Consider the following 27718-nt stretch of genomic DNA (forward strand, 5'->3'; position numbering starts at 1 on the left):
CATCCATACCAAGACCTGCTTCCTGGTCAGTAGTGGTAGAAACTGAACTGATTTATGTTTATGACCTGAACAATAAATTACTTCACAATAATCCTTTTTAATGATGTCATGGACTAATTAGCATGTTAATGATGTCATCCCAAAGCATTGGCAACCTGGTCTTTGCCAACATGTTTTGTTTCTGTTTATTTCTCTCCTGATGTCATTGCTCACATTTTAATTTTGATTCCGAAAAATCCTCAGTAAAGTTGCTCTCATTCATGTATTTCCCTGCATTAGTTGTTTGACAGAAAATTGAGTCTGAAATGTTTATATGGTTTGCTCATTCATTTAATTGCAGCGAGCCTCACAGCACTATAATGTTGGTGTTCCTCACTGATTAGAATCCTGAGAGCTTTTAAATGTGTCAGCCGAAAAAAACCCAACATTCCCAAAGGTAGAAGACATCAGTGCCATTGTTTTGGGTATTGCTATTTACCTGCAAGATGGTTTGAGATAAAGGTTAGAAATGACAGAGCATCTTTCCTCTGCTTGTCTCTGCTGCACACCTTCAGCTGCTCTCTCAGAATGTTAGAGTTAAACTGGTTGCTAAACAATTAACAACAGAAATGGGATGCACATTTAACATAATCTGCAGGTTCTGATAATAGGGCATCAGCCCTTAATTTATATAGTTACATTTAAATCGAGGGCAGAGGTGTTTATTGTCAATAAGAGAGATGTTTAATGGTCTGAAACTCTCCTCTACACACAAGAGTCACTGATCACAGCTTGTTGAACTGCAACGGTTTCAACTCTTACGCTGCAGACAACGTTTGCCCTTAGAGTTTCTCTGCATACAGCCTTCATTTACCCGTGAACAGTGAACAGTTTGATGATACAAAGGACGTCTGTTTTCAAATCTAATGCTGCGCTCGCAGTGTTGTTATGTTCTGTGTTCTCCAAAATGTTCATGTCAATCATGAATCCACTCATTTGCCAATTATTTATTTTCAAGAGCTGTATTATTTTCAAATAAAATGTTACAACTATTATAAATCAATATTCCAGCCCCCAGTCTGTGGAAAAAGTCCATCTTTACCAGTTAGAACTGCTCAGACTATCAATTGGTTCAAGTCCCTAAAAGCCCATTTGTTTTCACTGGTCTTTAGTTACAGTTGAGCCTCACTCATATCTTAAATTTTACTGTACATGAGTTTGTCTTCATTGCTTTCATATTACTACTGTTCATTTTACTCTCTGTGAAGCACTTTGCTCAATGAAATTTTTTAAATGTGCTATATATAAAATAAATCCTGGTCTGATCTGAACATAAGACAAAAGCAAACATCGTAGCACAGCTGTGAGTGGAGACAGGAAACCCCAGCTTGGATGATTTTTGAGTTAACATCGAACAAGAAAAACATCAGTGATCCTGCTGCTACAGCCTGACAGCAGGAAATGTCCAAATATATAAAGCAAAAAAAAGATTTATAAAGAGCAACAAAATGGTGCAAATAATGATTTTTTCAGTAGCTGGATAGAGTACTGGTTATCCAGGGTCTGTGTTTCCAATTACTCCAAACTAGAAAGACACTGACTTTTTTTAATTATTTGTTTATTTATGGAAAGTCATATTGTTCACAACATTCACCCATTTTATCCTATATCCCATGTTTTCCTAACATCATACAGTCCATGTTATAATGAAGTTATTATGATGTTCTTATGGTTATTAATGCCCAGTCTTAATCTGAGTTTAACCGTAAATCAAGGACTAACCCCGATGTCATCCTAGGTGTAATCCTAGGATTTAACATTAAACATAGTGGTCTGAATACAACTTAATGAAACCTGATAACAAACCCTCTCATGGATGAGGGTGTCATGTGATTTTTGCCATAACATCCAATGAACACAAGATTTACTACTTAATGTTTCAGTTAAAGAGATAATTAGAAAAAAGGACTATTTTAGATTTGACATGATTGAGAAGAATATTTAAAGTATTTTCATCAGCATATTACAAAAACAAGTACAGCATTTTAAAGAGAGAAGTCTTCCGAATCTAATTTTATCTTTTACTACAAATAGTTTTACAATTAACACCAGTATGGGGTTTTAAATTTCTAGTTTCGAGTATGTCGTTGATTGCACTGCTAAGGCTTAAATTCAGTCAATACGTTTGCCTCATGGGTTTTTAGGCTGATTGAATTGCAAGAGGAGTATGTTCCTTGCATAACACTACTTAAACTTCAAGAAAAATTTAACATTAGTGCCATTTTTCTGTTCTGTATTCTTTTCTTCCAAATGGTTCAGTATTTCCCTGCTTCAACAAAGAAGGTGTGTGATGAATTTAGCCCTGCCTATTTCATAAACGCTACTAAGTGCTGATTACATTACCCCAGACAGTCTGAGTTATAATAATTCGTATGCACAATATCAGGCACTGTAAGCATGCTGCTTGAAAAACAAAGGTTCTTCATTGTTAAATACAAATGTGTTTGGCTTTTCCCCTTGGTATGCTGAGGAACTGCAGAAAAAAAACACAAAGCTGCTGTCAGGAGGATTCACACACCCTGTGGTGATTAATTTTCCGATCATCCACTTACAAGCAGGTTTAGCTGGAAGCTGGAGCTCAGGCCTGACATGGAGATGAAGACTTTTAAGGTGGAGGACCTTGGATATTTTACTTTGACATCACATAGTCCCTTAGGGCGAAAGGACATCTATTAGCTGGTATCTCTGACTGTTTCAGGTTGTGATTGAAGCTTTTTGTTTCAACTAGAGGTCACAGATCTCCGTTCATGTTGTATAACTTATTTATGTTTTAACTTTTATTCTAGATGTCTGTAGCTCTATAAATTATAGTGAAGCATGTATAGGCAGGGTGTCAGATCAAATGTGAAACTGAAGGTGAGTGTTGGAACAGCCACTTACATGATTAGGTGTCACTGTCATCTCTGATAAGTCATTCCTTTGTTCCTCCTGCATTTTATCATCTGTCTCTCCTTCAGTCGATGTTATCTGCACAATCTCTCTGCAGTGTCTCTTCATGTAGAATCTTCTATGTGCTTTTTTCATTAGAGCTCAATCATGGCTCCTTTCATTTTGTCTGATTTAGGTTGTTTGTACATATAATAAAGAGAACATGGTGAGCATTTTAAGATTTAAAAAATCTTTATCTACAGTTGCACAAAAAAATATTGAAACCCGACTGCAAATCATGTTTACTTAGAAATAATGCAAATTAGAAGCTGTTTGGAAAAAACACATCCAGCAAAATCAATTGTTATAGCTCAGCAAAACTAATATTACAAGTGGGATTTTCCAACGTCAGTTTTACTACTGCAGTCTGAAAATTTTCAATGTCTTCATGATAGGAATCTTAAGTACTTAGTAAAGCATCCTTTGGCAGCTTTGACCTGATGCAAATTCATTGCAAGACAATTATTCCTGAGGAATCTTAGCCCACTATTCATGGGCAAAGCCTTCAGTTCATTACTTTCCTTTGGTTTGCATGATGCAACTGCCCCTTTCAATTCCCACCAGAGGTTTTTATAGAGGTCAGGTCAGGTAACTGATGGTCCCCCTTGTATCTTACAGGACTCCTTCTGAAATCATGCCTTGGTGGACCTTCAGTTGTGCTTGAGATAATTGTCCCAAGCCAATCTCTCTGAAGATCCAATAACACCCAAGCGTCAGCCTCCTAAAGCATTTTCTGCCAAAACATTCTGATACTTGATTTTAGCTATCTTGTAGTCCACATCGTACAAGTTCCCAGAGACAGCAAAACAGTCCCAGAGCATCATGGAGCCACCACCATGTTTCACTGTAGGCATGGTGTTCTATTTAGGGTGTGCTTTTTTTCTTACTGCTCCAGACATAATGCTGATCAGTAAGTCTGAATAGCTACAGTTCTGTATCACTTCTTCACGGAGCAGAAACGCTAAACCTCCTTGTCTTATTTATACAGTTGTAAGCAAATTTGTAGCTCTGTGCGTCTTTAGGTATGGAGTCCTTCAGCGTTTAGTATGCACCTCACTGTGGACACTGAAACCTCTGTGACTGCGACCACCAGCTGCATAAAATGTTTTTATTTTTCTTGTTTGTGATCTGTTGTCTTGATATTTTGGACAATAGTTCTTAGCCATATAGTTAACATGCAACATTACTGTCACAGTCCAAGTATTTGAAGGTATTTCAAGCACACTTTTAAATGCATAAGACCACACCGGATTTGTACATGTGTGCATCTATGAAAAATAGTCATCAGGAGTTGAATATAGACTATAATGGTCATTATAAATGGGATTTAGTGTTGAAAATTGGTAAACCATTGTACAACATTAGTTTTATTTAAACATTTAAACAGTTATTTGCATTATTTGTTTATTGCAAACACCTGTAACATTTAGACATTTGCCAGCAAACCCAATTTGCATTGTGGTTAAATAATTTCACGTTAAGTTACATTAAGTTCTTGCAGATGAGCATTTTTATTTTTTTTAACACTAATCTGTGATTCTTGGTGGTATAAGAGTCACCTAAACTCAAAATATAAACACGTATTTTGTCAAAGAATGACAGATAAATGCAAAAAACTTCCCTTAGTTTTATTTTGATCATCTTATGAATTAAAATGTTTCTTGCTTTTTCTGTATCATTCAGTTCAATTGTTCTGGTTGATACTCCTTGGTTTTCTTTACTGTTTTTGCATTTTTCCTTATCTTTCAAGGACTACCTCATGTTTGCTTCTCAATCGCAGCCTCAAGCCTTTTTATCTGTTTGGCTTGAAGATTAGTATTTTTTGCATGAACAAAGGAGGTTCCAAAGGGTTGCCAGCTGAAAATTTGATATACAGTAGATGAATGACGAGAAAAAAGGCCTCTCCTCCCTGGAGTTTATTTATTTAACAGTATAAACATCATCTTAATGGAGTTTACCTTCAGAGGCTGCTTATCTGCTGCAGATACAGTTTTTAAGTGGGATCCTTTTTTGTATTGTTATAATTTTATTTTATTAATAATCTTTAGAAATGAATAACATATAACTAATATTATAATTATTTAATAACCATAATACTACATTTTATTTGTAGAATAGTTTACAGGATACTCAAAGATGTTTAACATGAATACGCAAAATGGGGTAAAATATATGAAAAGAAATAAGAGATTTAAAAATGAAATAAAAATAAAGAATTTCATTCAAATCAGCCAAGGAAGGTTGAAAGGTTGTTTTTTTTAAACGTAATTTAAATTTTAACAGTTCTGGGCAGTCTTGTTGAAGAGTCTGGGGACTGGTGGTAGCCGGATGGAGAATAGGGGTTGAAAAACATCTGTATCAGAATCAGAATCAGAAAAGCTTTATTGCCAAGTACGTTTTTGGACATACAAGGAATTTGTTTTGGCGTAGTCGGTGCAATACAGTACAAATTAAACAGTATAAACATATCTACAATATAATATAAATATATGTGCACAGTTTTAAGTGAGTGAGAGTAAATATAGAGCAGGAACTGGTTGTGGAAGGATTTGAAGATTAGCAAAAAGACTTTAAATTGAATGCAACAAATGATGGGAGACCAGTAAAGCTTCTAAAGGACAGGGGTGATAGTGTGATATGATCTCTGGCTTGGGAGTGGGAGAGAAGACATGCAGCTAAATTCTGGAAGAGCTGGGATTTATGGAAGATTTAGGAGGGTGAACTCTAGAGGATGCATTTATAGTAAATTAGTTAGGAAGTGGAAAACATGTGGATCAATGTTTTAGATATGTGAGTAAGGGTTTGACATTGACTGGTTGAGAGTCATGCAGTAATTGTGAGAAGATATAGTGAGAGATTTAGTTTTAGTTCAAAACATGTTGGGTTATTGCAGCTGAGTTGAGAAAATCTGACTTGCTCCCATCATTTTGTTTCTTTGAAGCAGCTGGTGAGAACAGATTGAGTGCACAAAATGCTCATTGCCTTTCTTCCAGAGATGTAAAGACACCATTAATGTCCATCCTTTTACACCTTTTCTTGTTTTATCCTTACCGAGCCAATTACAATAGCTGACACCATGTGAGAAGCTGTGCATGACTCACTTTAATAATCTTTGAATTGAGATTTAATAGTGGTCTACCTAAACATCAGACAGTGGAGTGGTTTTCAGACAACCATTATCACATTTTTCCTGAAATATATGAAAAAATTGTTGAAATGTTTTTAGCCATTGTATGGCTTCTTTTCCTTTTTCTATTTTTCTCTGTCAATATGTGGTATTTTTCTGGCTCTCTTCTTAGTTCATCTTACACAATTTGCAACCTTATTAGTTTTTTCTCTCCACAACTGCCTTGTTGTGAACACATATTTTATTTTCTTCCCTCGATCATTTCTCAGTTTTTTAGCTCCTCTCATTACCCAGTTCCTCCCACATTAGATTTGAGTAGAAAAGTGCATCAGGCGTTTTACTACAATATTTAAGCACTCCTGCATAATCTGTCTGTTGTTGATCGAACAGATTACTGCTAATGATCGAGAATTTGTTTTTACGGTGTGGCATTAATGTGTAATTCTCCCTTTAGGGATCATAGTAAAGGCTTCTACAATTAATTGACCTTTGCATTGTTTGGCAGATCTCCTCCAGTCAGCCTTCCTTTTGGTCTATATTCTCTTCTGTAATTAAAACTTTCTTCAAGAGGGACTGAAATTGATTTTGCAGGTCGGTGAAGGGAGAAGATGGAGAAGCAGAAATATAGAGACATGAAAGGAGCTTCTATTGCTCTCTGCTCCTCTATCTCGTCGTCTTCTCACTGTTAACTAATCTCCTCCAGTTTACTGCCTGGATGTTTTTTTATCTTGACAAGTAAACCATTGTTAGTGATTAAGGGAAAACAGGTGCCCAAAATGATCTGATTTGTGTTGTTAAGCTGACAAAAAAAACCCCACTACAATCCCACCAGCACTGGATCTTTGCATTCTAACTTAACTATCTTAAATCTTCAGAACAGGGCTGCTTTGCCCTTGAGGCGCATAGTGCCAATCAGCTCTGCTCAGACTTGTCAACAGAGTGTACAGGAAATTCAATAATGTTTGGTAATAATGTGTGACTGGAGCCCTTTGCAGTTGTGTGTAGTTTTCTGTTGTTGGAAGAAGCGCTAATGATGCTGTTATCAGGGATGTGGAGCCAGATTAGCTTGACAGATGAAGCAGACACTGGCTTCTTTCAGTCTTCTCTTCCTGTCAGTCCAGCCATGGTTCTATGTGCATTTGTGGGTGAGCAGAAAGAAAGAACAGCTGATGAGAATGTGATGAAAGCTGATACACAGACTGATTAAGATAAGCACATACAGACTCTTACACACGTAGATTGATAAGGGCAAAAAGGAGCTTTCCTTCTCTGCAAAACACTAAGCCACTGAAAACCAATAAAAGTGGATAAATCTGTTAGAGAAGGAGGGACACATTCTCAATATTCTTTTCATCTTATCCAGTTCTTTCCTTAGGATATTTATCTACGTAGTCGGAGGGAAATCTGGGGTGATAAACGATGCGACCACAGATGAAACTTCCCTGAATGGAAGATATATGGGTGGATGTGTGCCTGTATTGTTCCCTAATTCACAGTCAATGAATATTCACCGCATGCAGGAGGTGTTGTACCTTTGAAAGTGTCCTCTGCAGAAAAACAACGTAACTTAGCCAAATGATGATTGGACGTTGAACACCTTGTTGCCAAATGCCTTTACTTAACCTAGTGAATGATGTGGGATCCCTGGCAGGAGCCTGGGTGGATGCAGCATGAGGTAATTACAGAGTTTGAAAACCTTTGAAGGAAGAGGTCGAGGTGGATAGAAGGTGTGGTGAAATGAAGCAAATGACTTTGACACAGCAAAGTAAGGTTTGAAGCCTGTGTCTTACCACAGTTAATTTATTGCAACAGTGACCACATGCCAACCTTGACCTTAAATGTCTACCGTTTCTGCACTTCACGGTAGAAATCAAATATTTATATATACAGGCTAAAAAGACAGAATGCTGTAACCCCACACCTCTTCAACTCTGTCCACAAATTTGGCAGTACATGCTTGGGGTTGTTGTTTATGCAGAAGACCCTTTTTGAGCCAAAGCTTTAACTTCCTGGTTGATGTCTTGAGATGTTAATTCACTATTTACACATGATGTTCTTTCCTCATAAATCCATATATTTTGTGAGAGCACCATTCCCTCCCGCAGCAAAACACCCATAAATGATGCTGCCGCCCCCGTGTTTTACTGTTGGGATTGTATTCTCAGGCTTCCAAACTTCCCCCATTTGCCTTTATGTGGTCAAAAGGTAAAGATGGTCATTATTGGCACATTATGGGAATGCTTTTATAATTATTTGAACATATAAATGTGGCACCATCAGGCATCTGGAAATTGTATGCAAGGATGACCCTGATATTTTGATTGAATCTTTCAAACAAGGAAGCTGTGTGTTTTGGGTTTGGAGGAAAATACATCCACAGGTGTCCCTTCCTTCAATTCAAATGTTATGAATTAACCTAACGGTAGTTTACAAAGCCACAACATCATAATCTGGGATTTTCCAAACTGTTATAAGCCATAGTTATTTTAGTGTTTGAAAATGCCTCAATTGAAAAAAAAAAGTACTTTTTTGGTAATCCTAACTGACTAAAAACAAGAAAAGTATAGTGTGCACACTTTACTAAGTAACACTAATTAAAACAAAGAAAATATTCCTTTTCCTTTCACAAACAGCTCAGTGAATAAATTGCTGTCGGGCAGATAGATGCTTCTTTAATCTGTGCTTTCTAACATTGCCAGTTTACTAATTGGCAGTGGTCAGATTTGTCAGTGTGTAGTTTTAGACTTTTTGTGAAAAAGACTGATTTTAAAAAGGAAGAATTGTTCTTTCATGACCCTGTTCCAAAGCATTTCAGATTCGAACTGAAGACCAGACATGCTAGTTAGACAGAAATGATAAGTTCCTTTTTTTTTACTGATCTTTATGACCATCAGATCCAATTAAGCCCCTCTTTTTTCTTGATCCAAGTCTTTATGTAAGTTTTTTGAACAATAACATGAAGAGAAGCAGGGTTTTTCTTGAAACAAGTATCTCTGGTATTTTTATAGCTGCAATTAAAACTTTCTCAAAATTCCTTCCTTTACAACTGCACCACATGTGATATGACATCATTATAGCTACTTTTAAAAGATCAATATTTCTATGAAATGATTTTTGTCTGTCCCAATCCAGATTTGGCCATTATAGTCTGGGTTTACTGCTGTGTTTTGGATCCTTGTTTTGTTGATTACCCAAGCTTTACTGTCATATTACTTACATAATATTTTACACATATTATTGTAGAATACATCCACATAGAGGAGTTGATAAGTAACTGGATGACTGCAAGGTGTGACTGCAAAGCATGCCCAGATCATCACCTCTCCTTCACCACTCTTCACAGTTGGTATGAGGTGTTTGTGCAGACATGCCCTATTTGGTTTTGCTCAAACATTGAGTTGTTTATTGTGGCCAAACATCTCTTCCTTGGTCTTATCTGGTCTCTAAAGCACATTGTTTCAGATGTTGTGTGGTTCGCTCAGATGCAACTTTACAAACCTAAGTCCTTTTACAGAGGCAGAGCGTTCTTCTGGCAACTCCTTTAAACAAACTGTTTTTTCAGTCTTTTTCTGACTGCACTGTCAATAGTTTTACCATTTAACATGGTAACTGAGGCCTATAGTGTCTGAGATTGAGTTTTTGGGTTTTTTTTGCACTTTGCCTGAGCCTTGCACGGTTTGACCTTGAGGTGAATTTGCTGGACAGTCCACTCCTAGGAAGATTTGCAGCTGTCTTAAAATTTCCTTTTCACTGCAGATGATGAACGATGAACTTTGAATAGATTGGAAACAGCCTTGTCGGGCAGTAATGTTGCTAACGTCAAACTTACTTTGACCGTTGACCATAACAGAACTTTCTGAAGATAAACTACACATTTTTGAGTCTTTTGCAGATTTATTGAAGATTTTCATAATTTATACATGTAAATGTCTGTCATTTCCTACTGCTTATTCCATAGTGGGTTGCGGGGGAGCTGGTGCCTATCTCCAGCAGTCTATGGGCGAGAGGTGGGGTACACCCTGGACAGGTTACCAGTCCATCGCAGGGCAACACACAAACAACCATGCACACAGTCATTCACACACCTAAGGTCAATTTAGAGTGACCAATTAACCTAACTGGCATGTCTTTGGACTGTGGGAGGAAGCCAGAGTACCCGGTGAGAACCCACGCATGCACGGGGAGAACATGCAAACTCCATGCAGAAAGACCCCCGGCTGGGAATCGAACCCAGGACCTTCTTGCTGCAAGGCAACAGTGCTACCAACTGCGCCACTGTGCAGCCCTACATGTAAATGTATCTCAGATTAATTCACACATAAATTCACATGGACCTCTTTTGAATGCCTGGCATTAAAAGGTAATCCTTCTATCCATATCACGTTTCTCCCCATCTACTGACCACCAAAATCAAACTCAGGGTTTATTCCAGACTTATCCAATCTTCTATCCACACTCTGCCCCACATCTTCTAACGTCATGATACTTGGGGATCGGAACATTCATGTTAACTCTCCCTCATGTCATTTCGCAGAAGAATTTCTCAACTTACTTGATTGATGTTTCCACTTACCCTGGTCCAGGGTATGACCTCGAATGTCATCACTGACCCTGCCAGCATTAACAACCTTGTAGTATATGACCTGGCTGTGTCCGACCATATAGTTTTCTCCATGGAGCTGCTGTTCTTCCAATATTATCCAAAGCTGCCCTGGAAACTCTAAGCAGCTTTTTTCCATAGTTCGTCATTTTCTCAGACCTTGTATCTCATCAAGCTTAGACTCAACAGATGACCCCTGTGATACGTTTCTGGACTTCGTTTGGACAAGAATCAACACAATCTGCTCTGCTCTGAGTTTCTCATCCAATCCACCCCAACAGACTGCTGACCTAACCTCTAAAACTCTCCAGCCTCACTATTCCTTCCTCCCTGTCTCCTAGTAGGAGATTCTCAACATTTTGAAGAGGTTGAAACCACAACATGTGCTATCGACAACCTTTCCTTTTTCTCTACTCAAGACAAGCATATCTGCTATTGCTCTTCTTATCGCTATGATCATTAATCAGTCCCTCTGTGCTGGCTCTCTTCCATCCACATTGAAAACTGCTATAATAAAACCACTGCTTAAAAAAACAATCCTCAATCCAAAGATTTTGACCAACTACCGATCCATAATTAACCTCCTCATTCTTTCGAAGGTTCTGGAAAAAGTTGTAGCTGCACAACTACATGACAACCTCAAAACCAATCAACTATTTGAAAAGTATCCATCTGGGTTCCAGTTGGCGTACAGCATTGAAACAGCTGTTCAAAGTCACCATTGACCACAGCATCCTAATAAATCAACTCCGTCACTTTACTGGACTATGTCACAATGTTCTGAACTGGTTTGTATCCTCATCAACCAAACACAATACATCTCCATTGATAAATCCAAATCCAGGACTCAGACTGTCAGATGCAGAGTTCCTCAAGGATTCATCCTTGGTCCCTTTTCACCATCTACATGCTTCCCCTTCCTGTTTACATTTTGGTCCTACAACCCATCATGACAGTCTCTGCCTGCATCCAGGACAAGATCTGCCTCCATACCTACAGTATCGGTTTGTCCAGGAAGATCCCCCCAGTTACTTTGAAGAACTGCTCACTCCGCATACCACAGCACATTCCAACTACACAACTCCAAATCCCTAGAACCAAACTAACTTCTATGGGAGACCGGGCTTTCTGCACAGCCCCATCTCAGGGCACCACAGATTGTAGAGTCCTTAAGAAAAGTACTAAAAACCTTGCTGTTCAGGAGATTTATAAACTAACTTTATTTTAATCATGTCTAATTTAATTATTTTTATGTCATTTGACTTTTTTTTGTACCCTAACCCAGGAATTGATTAAAGTTTGACAGGTTGACTGTGGTTACAATGTGAATTTGAACAAATGTTTTGTTATATTCAGTTAAATTCATCACTCTAAGGTGAGTTTTGTTTGTGTGTGTGTGTGTGTGACACACTAAACACAAATGAACCAGCTGACTAATAATCTACAGTTATTTAAAATATATATTTTAAAATATATATTTAAATATTTCACAAAATGTTGTAAGACATTTGTTTTACAGCAAATCCTTTGACAGACACAACATGGTCATTCTTTGCCAAAGTCAACAAGATCTATTTAGCTGGATTGTTTACATTCTGATAAATTATTATTTTGCTCCTTTTAGTTGAGGTAAGTAAGTAGTAGTTGATTGGTAAAATGCCAGAAAGTAATTCTTGTGAGTGGACTGCAAAACATAGACCTGATCTAAATTTAAGACTTGCCGAAATAAACCTTTCATCCCACATTTTTCTCATCTTGATTCTTCGCTTTGTTTCCTTAGAGGATTCTCTGGTTTCTTCTGTCGTTTCTTTGTCATTTTGGATCTTTCATTTTATTTTTCTCTCCCTCTTTCACTGAAAGAAGCCACCTGTAATGATTATATGTCTGGATTATTTTAATTTATGTGCTGTTCTCTGGTTTACTGTCTTGTATTGGTTCTGTTAAGCTCAACTTTCGGCCTAAACAATCAGTATTTTGCCACCACCAATCACTTCTCCAGTCTCTGTATAACGCTACAGTTTCCTTTAAGCCTCAGTTTATCTCCTGCTGTCTCTTTGTTTTCTGGCAGACAGTGGCAGATTGCTAGCTGAACGGGCCATGTGGGTGTTTGACATGTCACTCAATGCTGAGGGCCATGAACAATGTCTGTGTGTAACAACATAATTCAATATATTATTTGCCTTCTTGCATGAGTACACAGATGCCCATGCTCCGGTTCCAGCACCCTTGGCTTCCTGCTGCAGCTTTGTCCATCATTGTCCGGCCACCTAATTGAAGAGACAACTATTAAATTGTACAAACAGACAAACAAGCCACTGTGTCTATGCCTTACTCAACCGACAGGGCCAACAGAAAGATAGATATGCAGATAAAGAGGTTACAGATGTCTAATACTTGTATGCTACTATCATATTTGTGCAGCTCAGATTAACAGTGAAGCAGTCAAAGCAAATGATTGACAAGAGTCTGTTTTTCATCCAGATTATATAACTGATTTATTTTATTCCATCCAATGAAGACCACATAATGCTCTCTCAGTCATACTCCCCATCCCCCTCCCTCTGTTGTTTAGCCTGGTTTTTATGTGTGTTGTACAATTGGCTCTTGGGGAACAGAGCCATCCTAATCACCTCTGATGGGAAGCTTGTTTATACCTGCAGCTGTGATTACAGCAACGGCTAAACAGCTCAGCTCATTAGGAGATGCCAAGTAGAAAATACAGAAAAATTAATGTAGGATTTTGTCAAAATGTCTTTGTGCTCTGCTGTGAACAAATTACTTTATGCAAAAAGCCAGGATTGTGGAATGGGGGGGCCATCAGGAAACATTCTGAAAGAGATAAACATCTGGATTCTCTTTGCAAATAATAATACATTTTAAGTATTCCTTTTGCGTCATGTCTTTCTGCACAATCAAGGGCCAAAAGTGCCAAACATATGTATATCTGTAAGGTCAAAAGTTTTAGAACGCCTTTCTCACTTAATGGGTCTATTTATTTTCAGGACTATTTCAAATGTAGTTTCTCCCCAAACAACAAACCTGTGAATGAACACACATGGAATTATGTGGTAAACGAAGTGTAAAATGACTAAGCATTTTTTAGATTTTAGATTTTTACAAAATAGCCACCCTTTGCTTGATGACTGCTTTGCTCTCTTGGCATTCTCTCCATCAGATTCAGGAGGTGGTCACCTGAAATGGTTTTCCAAAGAGTCTTGAAAGAACTTCCCTGACGTTCATTGAGAGACGGCCAGAGGTTACAGCAAAGGGCGGCTGCTTTAAGGATTCTAAAACATAACATATTTAAAGTTATTTTACAATTTTATGTTTGCTGCATTTGGCATATGTGTTCATTCATTGTTTTGATGCCTTTCTTGAAAATCTACATACAATGTAAATAGTCATAAACACAAAGAAAACCATTAAAGGAGAAAGGCATTCTAAAACTTTTGACCGGTAATGTATGTGATACATATATGTTGTATATATGTATCTGAAAGTTATTGATTTATCAATAATCATTTTAATGTTTTACACATTTCTGAAATAATTACATGTGAAAAATATTTTTTATTTAATATTAATTATAACTTAAGATATTATTATTGAAGTATTTACCTAAATATTTTATAGCCTTGTGTGGCAACATATCATGAAATGATATCAGGAGTTTCATTTGTCAGCATTTACCATCAAAGTCAGAGCTAAGTCAGGGCTAAGAAAGTTAACCAGTCAAATATAAGCTTTTGACAAGCCACTGCAACAGTTTTTCATTTGCATTTAAATTTTAATTACTAACTTCTGAATTAAAGGATTTGATTATGTATGATGGATTTTATGTTTTTTCATAAACTCCTTATTTATTGAAATTTAGCACATTTGACCCTCAAAATGGCAAGTCTAGGGTCAGAAAATACTTGTGAAGTGGCTTATTTTTAAAATGGTCTTTTTCCTGCAATTGTGGTTTAACAGTTTTAGCATATATATCGGCAACAACAGAAAACCATGAAAAAGCTTAACAGGATGACAAGTTTATGTTGAAAAAGCAGCTATTTTATTTTCATTTGCCCCTTTCCCACAGTGGTCACGCTTCAGAAAGAAGAATTGTTGATCCACTTTTGTTTTTTCTTCTTCTTACTGTCTAAGCAGAGTCAGTTTAGAGCAATATTAGTGTGTGCTTTCAAATAACAGCGTTATAGCTTGGAGCAGTGTTCTGTCGTGCTCCCTATCCCTCACACAAAGTCAGTTATGCTCTTTTTTTTTTATTTTACTCTGCAGCCAAGGTGCATCAGCTTTGACCTTTTTCTATTCCTTGGTGTCTTACTAGAAGGTTGACAATGCACAGAGAAGGTGCTGTAGTCCCCGTGGACAAAGAGATAATGTGCTAATCTAGTGGTGTACTTTGCAGAAATGCCCTGCAATACACCACATTCTGATTCTCCTCCAAGGTTAAGGGAATCTGCGTTTTTATTTTTGTATTTTATTTTTAGAAAACAAAAGCATTAATCTATACTTTACATTACTTTATAAAAGTTGTTGCTAAATGTAATTCAGATGCTGGTGAAATATCAGGTGTCATATTTTATGTCTGAAGGTGCAGGGGATTATTTTTCTAGATTTGTTTTCTTGGGAGGGACAGCAAATTAATCATTATATTCCCAACAATAATCTTGAATCCTGTACTCAGAGCAATGTGGATTCTGTCCCTCTTTACTCTTCATTCAGGCTCTGGGACTTTGATTTCCAAATGAAGTGCAGAATTTACTTTCATCTGAAAACAGGACTTTGGACCATTGAGCAACAGTAAAGTTAATTTTCTCCTTAGCCCAGGTAAGATGCTTCTGACGTTGTCTCTGTTTAAGGAGTGGCTGGACACGTGGAATGCAACATTTATAGCCCATGTCTAGTTTTCGTCTCTGTGTTGTGGCTCTTGATGCACCGACTCCAGCCTCAGTCCATTCCTTGTGAAGCTCCCTCAAATCCTTGAACGGATTTTGCTTGACAATCCTCTCAAGGCTGCGGTTCTCCCTGTTGCTGGTGCGCCTTTTCATACTACACTTCTTTCTTCCACTCAATTTTCTGTTAATATGCTTGGATACTGAACTGTGTGAACAACCAGCTTATTCAGCAATGACCTTTTGTGGCTTACCCACCTTGTGAAAGGTGTCAATGACTATCTTCTGAACATCTGTGAAGTCAGTAGTCTTCCACATAATAGTGTAGCCTATATCCCAGAGTTAGAGACCGTTTAAAGACTCAGGAAACCTTTCCAGGTGTCTTGAGTTAATTAGCTGATTAAGGTGTGACACCATGAGTGTCCAATAATGAAGTTTTTCACAGTATTCTAATTTTCTGAGACACCGAATCTTGGGGTTTCGTAACCTGTAAACCATAATCACCAAGATTACAAGAAACGAAGGCTTGAAATATATCACTCTATGTGTAATGATTCTATATGATATATGAGTTTCACTTTCTGAGATGAAAGCAAAAAATCTAGCATTTTTACGCAATATTGTATGTAATATTGATGTACCTGTATGTGCACCACACTTTTAGGATTTGTGTCTGTAAAAGCTCATGTTTTTAGTTCCTCACTAACAAAACGACAGAATTTCTGTTTGTGAGTCTAAATAATTCAAAAACCAACTCTCTTTGTCTTTTTTTCTCTCATGCGGTATTCTTGCATGCAGAGTCTGGTTTCAGGTCATCTGCCCTCTCTGCAATTACACTCCTCTGCTCTCCTCCTCCAATCCATTTCTTCTTTCCAATGCATCGGGTCACTCTTAAAGCTCTTCAACGCTGCCTCTAATGGCTTTACCTCAGAGTGAATCTCTGTCAGTCTGGCTGTCTTGGGGTTGAGCAGTCTTTACTTACAGTTCCACCCAGCAGCGCTCCAATCAAAACACATGCTGCATAGAATATATGTAGAGATTCATGCTGTACCTTTTAAAAAAAGACAGTTTACTCAGACCTTGCACAACACAATGAAAAAGCATCCATAAAGCAACTTCACCCTGAAGAAAAGTAGTACTCTCTGTTCTGGCACATAGATTTACAATACAATATAGTGAGGTAGGGAAAATCATTTAAAAATTCTTATTTCTAAGAAATCCATGTTTACAAACCTGCTAGGATGTTTTTTGTTGTTGTTTTTTTTAATCGAAGCTCACTGTAGCCTCTCATCAACTTGTCTCTGTCATTGATGACTATTTTTATTCTGCCCTCCACAGGGGAAGTCGTACGTGTTTGACCAGGTCTTCCCCACTAACACCACGCAGGAACAAGTCTACAATGCCTGTGCCAAACAGATTGTCAGAGGTGAGTAAATAAAACATTTTGCCTTTACTCTGTAAGATGCAATACAAGTGCTGAAGGAAGAAAAAAGGCACAGCAGACCTTAAATTAGCATGTCCTCCACATTCTTGATGTCTGTGTTGGCTTTGTCAGCCTGTACCTCTATCGGTGATGCATGCAGCAACAGCTTTTCCTTGCAAGCAGTAGGAAACCTATTTTCATGACATGATTTAGTCACACAGCCTGCATGTGTAGGATTAAAATAAAAAATTAAACAGATTAAAATCATGCATGCTATATCTTTACACTAAAGCTAAAGGTGCTGCAGGTACCATTTTAATGGAATCGTAACATAATTTCTTTTTTTTACATCTTCCAGCAAAACACCGTTTCACCTTCAACAGTCGTTGGGTTTATTTGTTTTCAGGCGGGAAGCAATTTTTTTAATTAGGGTGCATGTGGCCTAACAAGTGATGAACCAGCTTGACTAATCAACTAATTACCAGGCAGCATGGGACACCAAAGAGATTTAATTCAAACAGATCAAAAACTGCTTTGTAGATAGCAAAATCTTTGAGAAAAAGAAAGCCACTATTCACCAGTTCCACCATTTTCTATATGTAAACAAATTCAGATTATACCATAATACAAATGATCAGAAATAGTGTCCAGAATGTAATTAAAAACAATGAAATCATACCAACATAGCATTAATCTCAGATCTCAGCCTCCCTGGTAAGGCCTACACCAGGGTATTGGAGAGGAGAGTCCGGCCGATAGTCGAACCCCGGCTTCAGGAGGAACAGTGTGGTTTTCGTCCCGGCCATGGAACACTGGACCAGCTCTATACCCTCTACAGGGAACTCGAGGGTTCATGGGAGTTTGCCCAACCGGTTCACATGTGTTTTGTGGACCTGGAGAAGGCATTCGACTGTGTCCCTCGTGATGCCCTGGGAGGGGTGCTCCAGAAGTATGGAATCAGTGGCTCTTTACTAGGGGCCATCCGGTCTCTGTACAAGCGGAGCAGGAGTTTGGTTCACATTGCCCGCAATAAGTCGGACCTGTTCCCGGTGCATGTTGGACTCCGGCAGGGCTGCCCTTTGTCACCTGTCCTGTTCATAACTTTTATGGACAGGATTTCTAGGTGCAGCCAAGGGCCGGAGGGGGTCTGGTTTGGGGACCAGAGGATTTCGTCTCTTCTTTTTGCAGAGGACGTGGTCCTGCTGGCCCCATCTAGCCAAGACCTACAGCATGCACTGGGGCGGTTCGCAGCCTAGTGTGAAGCGGCTGGGATGAAGATCAGCTCCTCCAAGTCCGAGGCCATGGTACTTGACCGGAAAAGGGTGGCTTGTCCTCTTCAGGTTGGAGGGGAGTTCCTGCCTCAAGTGGAGGAGTTTAAGTATCTCGGGTCTTGTTCACGAGTGAGGGAAGAATGGAGCGGGAGATCGACAGACGGATCGGTGCGGCTGCCACAGTAATGGGGGCGCTGTGCCGGTCCGTTGTGGTGAAGAGAGAGCTGAGCCGAAAAGCGAAGCTCTCGATTTACCGGTCGGTCTACGTTCCTACCCTCACCTATGGCCATGAACTTTGGGTCATGACCGAAAGAACGAGATCCCGGATACAAGTGGCTGAAATGAACTTCCTCCGTAGGGTGGCTGGGCACTCCCGTAGAGATAGGTTGAGGGGCTCGGAGTAGAGCCGCTGCTCCTCCACATCGAGAGGAGCCAGTTGAGGTGGCTCGGGCATCTATACCGGATGCCTCCTGGACGCCTTCCTCGGGAGGTGTTCCAGGCACGTCCCACCGGGAGGAGGCCCAGGGGACGGCCCAGGACACGCTGGAGGGACTATGTCTCTCGGCTGACCTGGGAACGCCTTGGGCTCCCCCTGGAGGAGCTGGAAGAGGTGTCTGGGGAGAGGGACGTCTGGGCGTCTCTGCTGAGTCTGCTGCCCCCGCGACCCGGTCCCAGATAAAGCGGAAGACGACGAGTATGAGTACGAGAAAAAAAAAGATTAATGAATTTCGCTGACACAAATCTTTGTGTTTGCTTGCCTTTGGAGCAGAAAATAGGCACACAGCAGCTGCACTGGCCCACTTAAACTTAAAGTTGGTTAATAGTACACAATACTGAGAAGTTAAGATTGCTTAACTCCTGTTGGTCCCTTATTTAATTATTTTAATTAAGCTCTTCCACTGTTTGCTATATTATAAAACACTATAATATTCAGCACTTGTAAACTGTGTTTGAATGTTAACATTTGCAAAAAACCAAAACAAAAAAAACAAACTTGAAAAAACCTACTGCATAATTTAAAGTTAACAGAAAATGTGAGCCGTAGAGGAATTTAAACTAGGAGACTACTGACACAAATTGGTGGAAAATGTTTAACCAGTAATCCATTTTCTGGTTTTCTACCATGGTAATATAATTTAGCCCTGGTCCCTGCTGTGAATTTGAAAAATCAAGCCAAACGTTAAGAGCCTTTGCATTGTCCACACATGGTCTTCTGCTCCATGAATATTGTATACTTCCCATTAATATCTTATAAAACCTATCCATGACGTGTGGCCCAAGTGAAAATGAAATGCTCTAATTTCAAGGCTACAAACCCTTCATGCCCATACTGGAGTGGAAGCAATCTTACTTGCAGTTACAACTACTAACAATTCACACTGTCCACAACAAAAATTGCTGAGCAGATTCACTCCTTTTCCACAAAGAAATTACTTTGTACTGTGCTTCCCAATAGAGTAGGGCTCCAAGCATGGGTTTAACCTCCAAACGCCTCCAAATTGTGAACAGACTCAGCTGTGCTGGTTGTTTGGAATCTGAAGGAAGTTGGGAGATTTTCAAGCTACACTTTAAATGTAAATTCCACCTCCTCTCAAGCTGCTGATAAACTTATGGAAATGTTGAAGGGGCTTCTTTATTTTCATCAAAGCTAAAACTGATGCTGCTCAAGCCTCACCCATATTTATAGATAATTTATGCAAACTGTGACAAAACATTGTTGTTCAGCAGTGGTTGTAACATGGAATGGTAGGGGAGACCTATTGGTGGAGTACTAAGTGAAGTAATGTCACACTTGCTTCACACAGAAATTAAGATTTCCAAAGTTGCTTTGTTCCAGCCACATCCCCATGGCTTATGGAGGTTGCATGGGCCATTGGGCTTTATTAATCCGATGTAAAGAAGGCCAAAGCATGAGCAAACTTGATGTTTAATCTCACAGTGTTTTAGTCCTGTGGAAAACCTTTTATCATCCTCAAATTAAAGACTTTCTTTTTAAGCAGCATTAGAAAGGTTGAAGTTGCTACTCCAAGAAAAAAAAATATTGAATAAAGACCAAGAGGCTAACAGACATCCTTTTGGAAAGGCTAAAGGAATTTAATTTTCTGTTACTTTGAAAAATGAGAATAGACAAGTTACAATACAGTACAGTATAGTAATATCTTCATGTAGACAATATGTGTGTGCTGTAATCTTAGGATACAATTGTTCTTTGTGAAAATCAAAACCTTATCACATTTAACATTCAGGTTTAAGGTTAGGTAATGTTTTGTGTTCACTGTAAACATTATATTTTCAAACATAAAATTAAATCCCTGGAAATACAACTCACATAAACTATTTTCACACTGCATATATCCAGGAGGCTTTAAATCAAATTAAACGAATCTGCCCCCCCAAGCTAAAATGTTTTTTTTTTTTTTCTCTTCTCATCCTTCTTTATGTGCTTTTTTTTCTTGTTAGGATTTCATTTATTCTTTCCCTTCAAAGCATGAAACTACAGTGAACTATTGGTGCTGGGAGCATGAAAAAAGATTGATTTGGTGCACAAGATTACTCACAGAGCGAGGGATTACCATGTAGGCTGAGGAGAGATGAAATAAACGGGTCAACATGGGTTGCAGTACAAGGTTTGGAACATTCTAGGTAAGCATTTAGCAAAATGAGAGCGCGAGCTTTGACAGTTGTAAAGGGAAATAGGAAAGCAGGAAAGGTTTGTAAAGAACTGGCTCAGAGATACTTTTGTGGTTTTCCTGGTTGCATCTTTATACATTATAAAAGTAATGACAAAACAAAATAGAAAGTCTGTATGATTGGTAAAGTACTATATAAGTTCAGTCCATGTACCATTTAAGTCAATTTAAAATGCCCAAAGCACATGGTCCTAGTAAATAAATGTACATACAGAGCACATACATATACACCATTCTCATATGCATGCTGCAAACAATGAAATGGCGATGGGCAAGCCCTAAAAGGGCATTGCTATAGAAGCTGGCTGTTCGCAAAATGCGGTATTCAAGCATATTAAAGGAAAGTCACCTGGAAGGAAAAGGTATTGTAGGAAAAGGTGCTCAAATAACAAGGATAGCCACATTCCTGAGAGGATTATTGAGCTATTTTATTGAGATGCATTTGTATGTGTGCTTTATCAGAATCAGCTTTATTGCCACGTTCGTACATACACACAAGGAATTTGACTCCGGTACACTTTGCTCTCTGGTTTTTGTTTTTTGCATTAAAGAATATACATATATACAATATACAAATATACACATATATAAATAAAAAGGTGCATTTGCAACATCTGTATGCTGTTTGGTACTCTATTAAATGTTCAACAGAGAAACAGCCTGTGGGAAGAAACTGTCTCTGCGGTGGCTGGTTTTAGTAAACTCTGTAGCGGCGGCCTGAAGGTAAAACTCTAAACAGTTTATGTGCAGGTTGTGTTGGGTCAGCAGTGATTTTAGCAGCTCGTTTTCTGACCCTAGACCTGTAAAGGTCCTGGATGGAGGGAAGGCCTTCTACATGGAGCATGAAAAAAGATTGATTTGGTGCACAAGATTACTCACAGAGTGAGGGATTACCACAGGCTGAGGAGAGATGAAATAATGGTTGGTTTATTACCACCACCAGCCCCACCACCCGCACCACCTTGAATTTTCTTTTCCTTTCTGTTATCTGCAGCAGTGTGTGTCTTGTTTTAGAACTCAGATCTCCCCCTGTCTTTATATCCTGTTGAAACCACTGAATCCTTTATTTGTTTTTCTTTTTTTGCTTGTTATGGTTTCACTCTGACCAGTGTGGAAGTGAAGGAAGACATGTTGCTGTGCTTTGAAAGTACTGCAGCAGAGGAACAGGGGAACACGGTCCTGCATGGTTTCAGCTCAGAGCCTTTCTGATTTCTTTGTGGTCAGCTCACCTGGGGCAGCCAACTATTCCCAATCATATTTTTTTCTTTATGTTTGGCTTTTACTGCTCTGTTTTATTAGCTTGTGTCAGCAATATGACATTCAACAATGTGGGTTTTTTTATTACTTCAGCTGGTGATACGTTGTGTTTTTTATTTTTTTCTGCCTAGCTCCGTATGAATGAAGAGAATAGTGTTTCTGTAACTGCTTGCAACCTCATTGAGGCCCTCCGGTTGATGCTAAAAGCTTCAGGTAGTTGTTGTTTATTGTGTGCAGCCGCAGAGGCCGTTCAGAATTCACTCAAGCTTAAATACCACATGCTTCGCGGTTTATATGAGGTGGAAAGGTCAAAGAGACTTGGCTTTCTCTGGGTACTTCCTCTCTTTGTGTTTACATGTTAGCTGGGCTGCATTTAAGTGCCAGTTTTTGGTTTTTTGATTATGACCTATTATTTAGTTTTTCTCCCCTTGTAACGTATGTTTTCCTTCCTTTGTCCTGATTTTAGATGTACTCGGTGGATACAATGGGACTATCTTTGCCTATGGGCAGACCTCTTCTGGAAAAACACACACCATGGAGGTGCAGTATTCCTAAATAATTCAGTAGAGAACCTTTCTGTTGTAGCACATACATGCACACAACCACACAAGCTTCTTTCTTTTTTTTCGGCCTTTTTCTGTCATCTCCTCCTCTGTCCGCCATCATGGTAGTATATCCACCTCTATCACAGCCATCATGCTTTATCTCTCAATCCCAACCATGTGTGGGAACCATCTTCTTTTGCAACTCTCCCTGGGAAACAGCCATGGCCCTTGTCAAGTTGAAAATTTTCTATTTTCTCCTTCTTTTACAATTCTCTCTGCCTAATTCCTCCCAGACTTATCTTTTATTCTACTGTTAATTCACACACACTTAAAGGGAGTCCTTCTGCCTCCTGCAGGGGAAGCTCCATGATCCCCAGGCTATGGGAATCATTCCCCGGATTGCCCAGGACATTTTTGAACATATATTTGCCATGGATGAGAACCTGGAGTTTCACATAAAGGTTTGTGTTGCTTTGCATTTCTGTTCATGTGTGTGAGGACACTGGTGTGTGTATTGGTCGTTTTGGTTTCAGGGTCTTCAATGTAATCCTAACAAACATTAATAAATTATTGTAAACAAGTTTGTGCATGTTTTTTTCTTTGCACTACTGTTTTATAGTGCAAGCCTGTGATCTGAAGAGGATAATGATAATGTCTCACTGCTGGAAGCTGGATTATTGCAACAATATTTAGCTGTTGTAAAAAGTATTTGTGCATTATCCAACTCTAAGTGCCTTGCAAACATATTCATACCCCTTAAACTATTTTTAGTGTGTTATTGTGAAGAGGAATGAAAAGGATATGGTTTTTTGCAAATTGAAATCTGATGTATGACATGCATATATTTTTGGCTCTGTTAATGTGATGCCCCTAAATAAAATCAAGTGTAACCTATTGACTCCAGCGGTTATCTAATTAGAAAACAGGTGTTCAATTTAATTCCAGTATAAATCCAGGCCTGAGAGGTTTGTTGGTGAACATTACAGCATCATGACATGGTCCCTACCCAGTCTGGAAAGGTTTTTGAAAAGTTTGAAATTTGCTTTTATGATTTTTCAGGTCTTGATGAGTATAAAAAAGAACACTGAGCTTCAAGAAATGTTTCAGTTCAATTACTTCCTTTCCTATTCCATAATCTAAAAGATGAAGATCTGGATTCGTAAAATAAGATAAGGTTTCGTTCTACATTGATTTAATTTTTTAAAAACTTTTAATTGACTTGCTGCATCACAACTTGAAATTTGTGTGAAACTTGCTGGACAGTTTTGGTTTTGTAATTATTTACTGAGAATAGATAAATAAATGTACATTCATTTGAGAATCTAAAAAGTGCCATTTTCCAGATTTTTGATTATTCCAGATTTTTGATTATTTCCTAATTTGTCTTGTTTTGCTTTGGGAACAAAATAGAACCTAACTATGTACATTTTTTGTGCTGAAATGTCCCGAATTCTAGAAAACTGTTGGAAAAATCCCAAAACTGTCATAGTAGAATAGAATTTGGAAATGTGTCATTAAGATCTATGAACACACCATACGGCATAGACACAGAAGCATTTTTTATCCCCCCCAAAACTAGTGGGGCACTATTTCTGTATACTATTTATAGTCATATATAATATGTATAAAATAAACTGAAACTATAGTTTTTTCCAAATAAGAAACCATAGCAAGAATTGAAAATTGCTGTTCACAGATGTTCTCCACCCAGTATGACTAAGCTTGAGCTATTATGCAAAGATGAATGGGCAGCAATGTCAGTCTAGGAGACCGAGTATAGATGCAGGGGGACTGAATATATATACAGGGGTTGGACAATGAAACTGAAACACCTGTCATTTTAGTGTGGGAGGTTTCATGGCTAAATTGGACCAGCCTGGTAGTCAGTCTTCATTGATTGCACATTGCACCAGTAAGAGCAGTGTGAAGGTTCGATTAGCAGGGTAAGAGCACAGTTTTGCTCAAAATATTGAAATGCACACAACATTATGGGTGACATACCAGAGATCAAGAGGACAAATTGTTGGGGCACGTCTTGCTGGCGCATCTGTGACCAAGACAGCAAGTCTTTGTGATGTATCAAGAGCCACGGTATCCAGGGTAATGTCAGCATACCACCAAGAAGGACGAACCACATCCAACAGGATTAACTGTGGACGCAAGAGGAAGCTGTCTGAAAGGGATGTTCGGGTGCTAACCCAGACTGTATCCAAAAAACATAAAACCACGGCTGCCTAAATCACGGCAGAATTAAATGTGCACCTCAACTCTCCTGTTTCCACCAGAACTGTCCATCGGGAGCTCCACAGGGTCAATATACACGGCCGGGCTGCTATAGCCAAACCTTTGGTCACTCATGCCAATGCCAAACGTCGGTTTCAATGGTACAAGGAGCGCAAATCTTGTATTGTTCCCTGATGAGTCTACTTTTACTGTTTTCCCTACATCCAGGAGAGTTACGGTGTGGAGAAGCCCCAAAAGAAGCGTACCACCCAGAATGTTGCATGCCCAGAGTGAAGCATGGGGGTGGATCAGTGATGGTTTGGGCTGCCATATCATGGCATTCCCTTGGCCCAATACTTGTGCTAGATGGGCGTGTCACTGCCAAGGACTACCGAACCATTCTTGAGGACCATGTGCATCCAATGGTTCAAACATTGTATCATGAAGGCGGTGCTGTGTATCAGGATGACAATGCACCAATACACACAGTAAGGTTGGTGAAAGATTGGTTTGATGAACATGAAAGTGAAGTTGAACATCTCCCATGGCCTGCACAGTCACCAGATCTAAATATTATTGAGCCACTTTGGGGTGTTTTGGAGGAGCGAGTCAGGAAACGTTTTCCTCCACTAGTATCACGTAGTGACCTGGTCATTATCCTGCAAGAAGAATGGCTTAAAATCCCTCTGACCACTGTGCAGGACTTGTATATGTAATTCCCAAGACGAATTGACGCTGTATTGGCCGCAAAAGGAGGCCCTGCACCATACTAATAAATTATTGCGGTCAAAACCAGGTGTTTCAGTTTCATTGTCCAACCCCTGTACATGTCCACTTTATAGATTTAGTTTTTGAAAAAACTAATTAAAAATCATGCATCATTTTTCTTCCACTTCACAGTTGTGCACTACTTTATGTTGGCTATCAAATAAAATCACAATAAAATACATTGAAGTTTGTGGTTTTAATATTACAAAATGTGGAAAAGGTCAAGGGGTAGGAATATTTTTTGGAAGGCACTCTATGTTGCCCCTTTCATTTAGCATTTAGTACTACATTCTGAGTTTGTCTGCCAGAGAAAAAATCTATATTACATGTTTTTGGCTTTTTGCAGGTCTCCTATTTTGAGATCTACATGGAAAAGATCCGGGACCTCCTTGATGGTATGTTTTGTGCTTTTGATAAAACAGTTAATTGCTGTGCAGAAGGGCAATTGAAACCTTAAAGTTTCTCTCTGAGGCATCAGTGAGCACATGCAAGATGATCTTCACGGTAGACAAGAATGAATACATTTCTTGTCTTTAATTGAGTTTTAAATTTGCCTTTATGTCTATGCTTGGTCTTTTTATGCCTAAAATGAGCTATTAGCTAAACTAAATTACTGTTATCATGCTAAATTTGGTTGTCACAGTAATAAAAATGATACAATTAATGAATTAGGAACAAGAAAATTAACAATCATATGCCATAATTTCTGTTTCAAGCTTATCTGCTTCAGCCAGTAATGGTGTGAAGTTTTTTTTTTAACACATCACTGCAGCTTATATGGCCTTATTACTCAGAAATACAACCGGTGTAAAACGATGGACATCCCTGGATGGAGAGCCGTGGGAAGCATTCCTGTGATTACATCTTTAATAGACCCTAAGACAGTGGTCAAAACCTCCATCTGTATGCATCAGGGTTTATAGAGTCAGAGGAACATTTAAACTATGAGGAACAAGAGTCAATAACAAGCCAGATGAATGAACAAAACACCCTGAGTGGGAATATGTTAGGCAAAAAGATACTGTAGCATTATAAAAGCTCACATATTTACATTCAGAAATCCTCCAATGAAAAATGTCTACAATAATTATTTGAATTTTAACTATAATCATGACTTAAAAATTTAATTGCAGAGGTTTGACTGTAAACCTTTGCATAAATGCTCACTGACTGTCACAAAAACATCCACTTAACCTCTCAGTGACTTTAGCAGAAATAGATTCATTAAAATCTAAAAACATTTATAGACTGTCCCAAGTTTTTTTTACACTGCATAAATAGAAGTTGACTCACAAATATGAAGGGAAAATCATTAGTTCACATTAAATTTATATGCAAAAATGGATAATAATTTGACATTGTCCTTTCTGCTTATTCTTCCCTTATGTCATCGCAGTAACAAAAATCAACTTGTCAGTGCATGAAGACAAATACAGGGTTCCTTATGTGAAGGTAAGTCAGCTTCAGATATGATTCAGTTTTGCAGCAAACTAGACTTTCTGACCTTGTTAATGTGCTTTGGCATTAAAGGTTTACTTCAGCTAATGATTTGCCTTAGGACTCAGAAATCAGTTCTGGGAAAGACGTAGCACTCTTGTAGCACATTATTTTTGCTTTTCTAGAAACGTGTGGGACATGTTGTGCACAGTGATCAGGCTGAATTCTGTTCACAGTGCAATCCAATAATGCATTTCTCTCATTTCTATGCATTAAAACACCAAAAATGCATTGATAAGTATTTCCTAGGTTAATATTATTTCAGGTTTTTAAAAACAAACGCATCAAAGTGCATGCTGTTGGTGGATGTGTTTAAAACCCAAAAATGGTAAGAAGAAAATCAGATTTCCTTCTTATTTGATTAGAACTAATAAATGAAAACATGGCCAATTCTAATTTTTGGCTGAATTGTTGGTGCATTTCTATGAAATCCTGTCTGTGCCTCTGGTTTATTG

At 38.5% G+C, this 27718-nt stretch overlaps 1 protein-coding gene across 3 annotated transcripts in view; it reads left to right on the forward strand.

Moving 5' to 3' along the window:
• The window catches only part of kif5ab (kinesin family member 5A, b), a 113823-nt gene that overhangs the window by 13459 nt on the left and 72646 nt on the right, over positions 1-27718 (forward strand). For all 3 annotated transcript variants that reach the window (XM_047348164.1, XM_047348165.1, XM_047348166.1), the window contains exons 2-6: positions 16928-17015; positions 22697-22770; positions 23132-23236; positions 26113-26161; positions 27163-27218. In XM_047348164.1, the coding sequence (XP_047204120.1) occupies positions 16928-17015; positions 22697-22770; positions 23132-23236; positions 26113-26161; positions 27163-27218 (372 nt within the window). The remainder of the gene's footprint in view (positions 1-16927; positions 17016-22696; positions 22771-23131; positions 23237-26112; positions 26162-27162; positions 27219-27718) is intronic.

The sequence above is a fragment of the Girardinichthys multiradiatus genome, chromosome 20, assembly GCF_021462225.1.
Source record: "Girardinichthys multiradiatus isolate DD_20200921_A chromosome 20, DD_fGirMul_XY1, whole genome shotgun sequence".
NCBI classification, from domain to species: Eukaryota; Metazoa; Chordata; class Actinopteri; order Cyprinodontiformes; family Goodeidae; genus Girardinichthys; species Girardinichthys multiradiatus.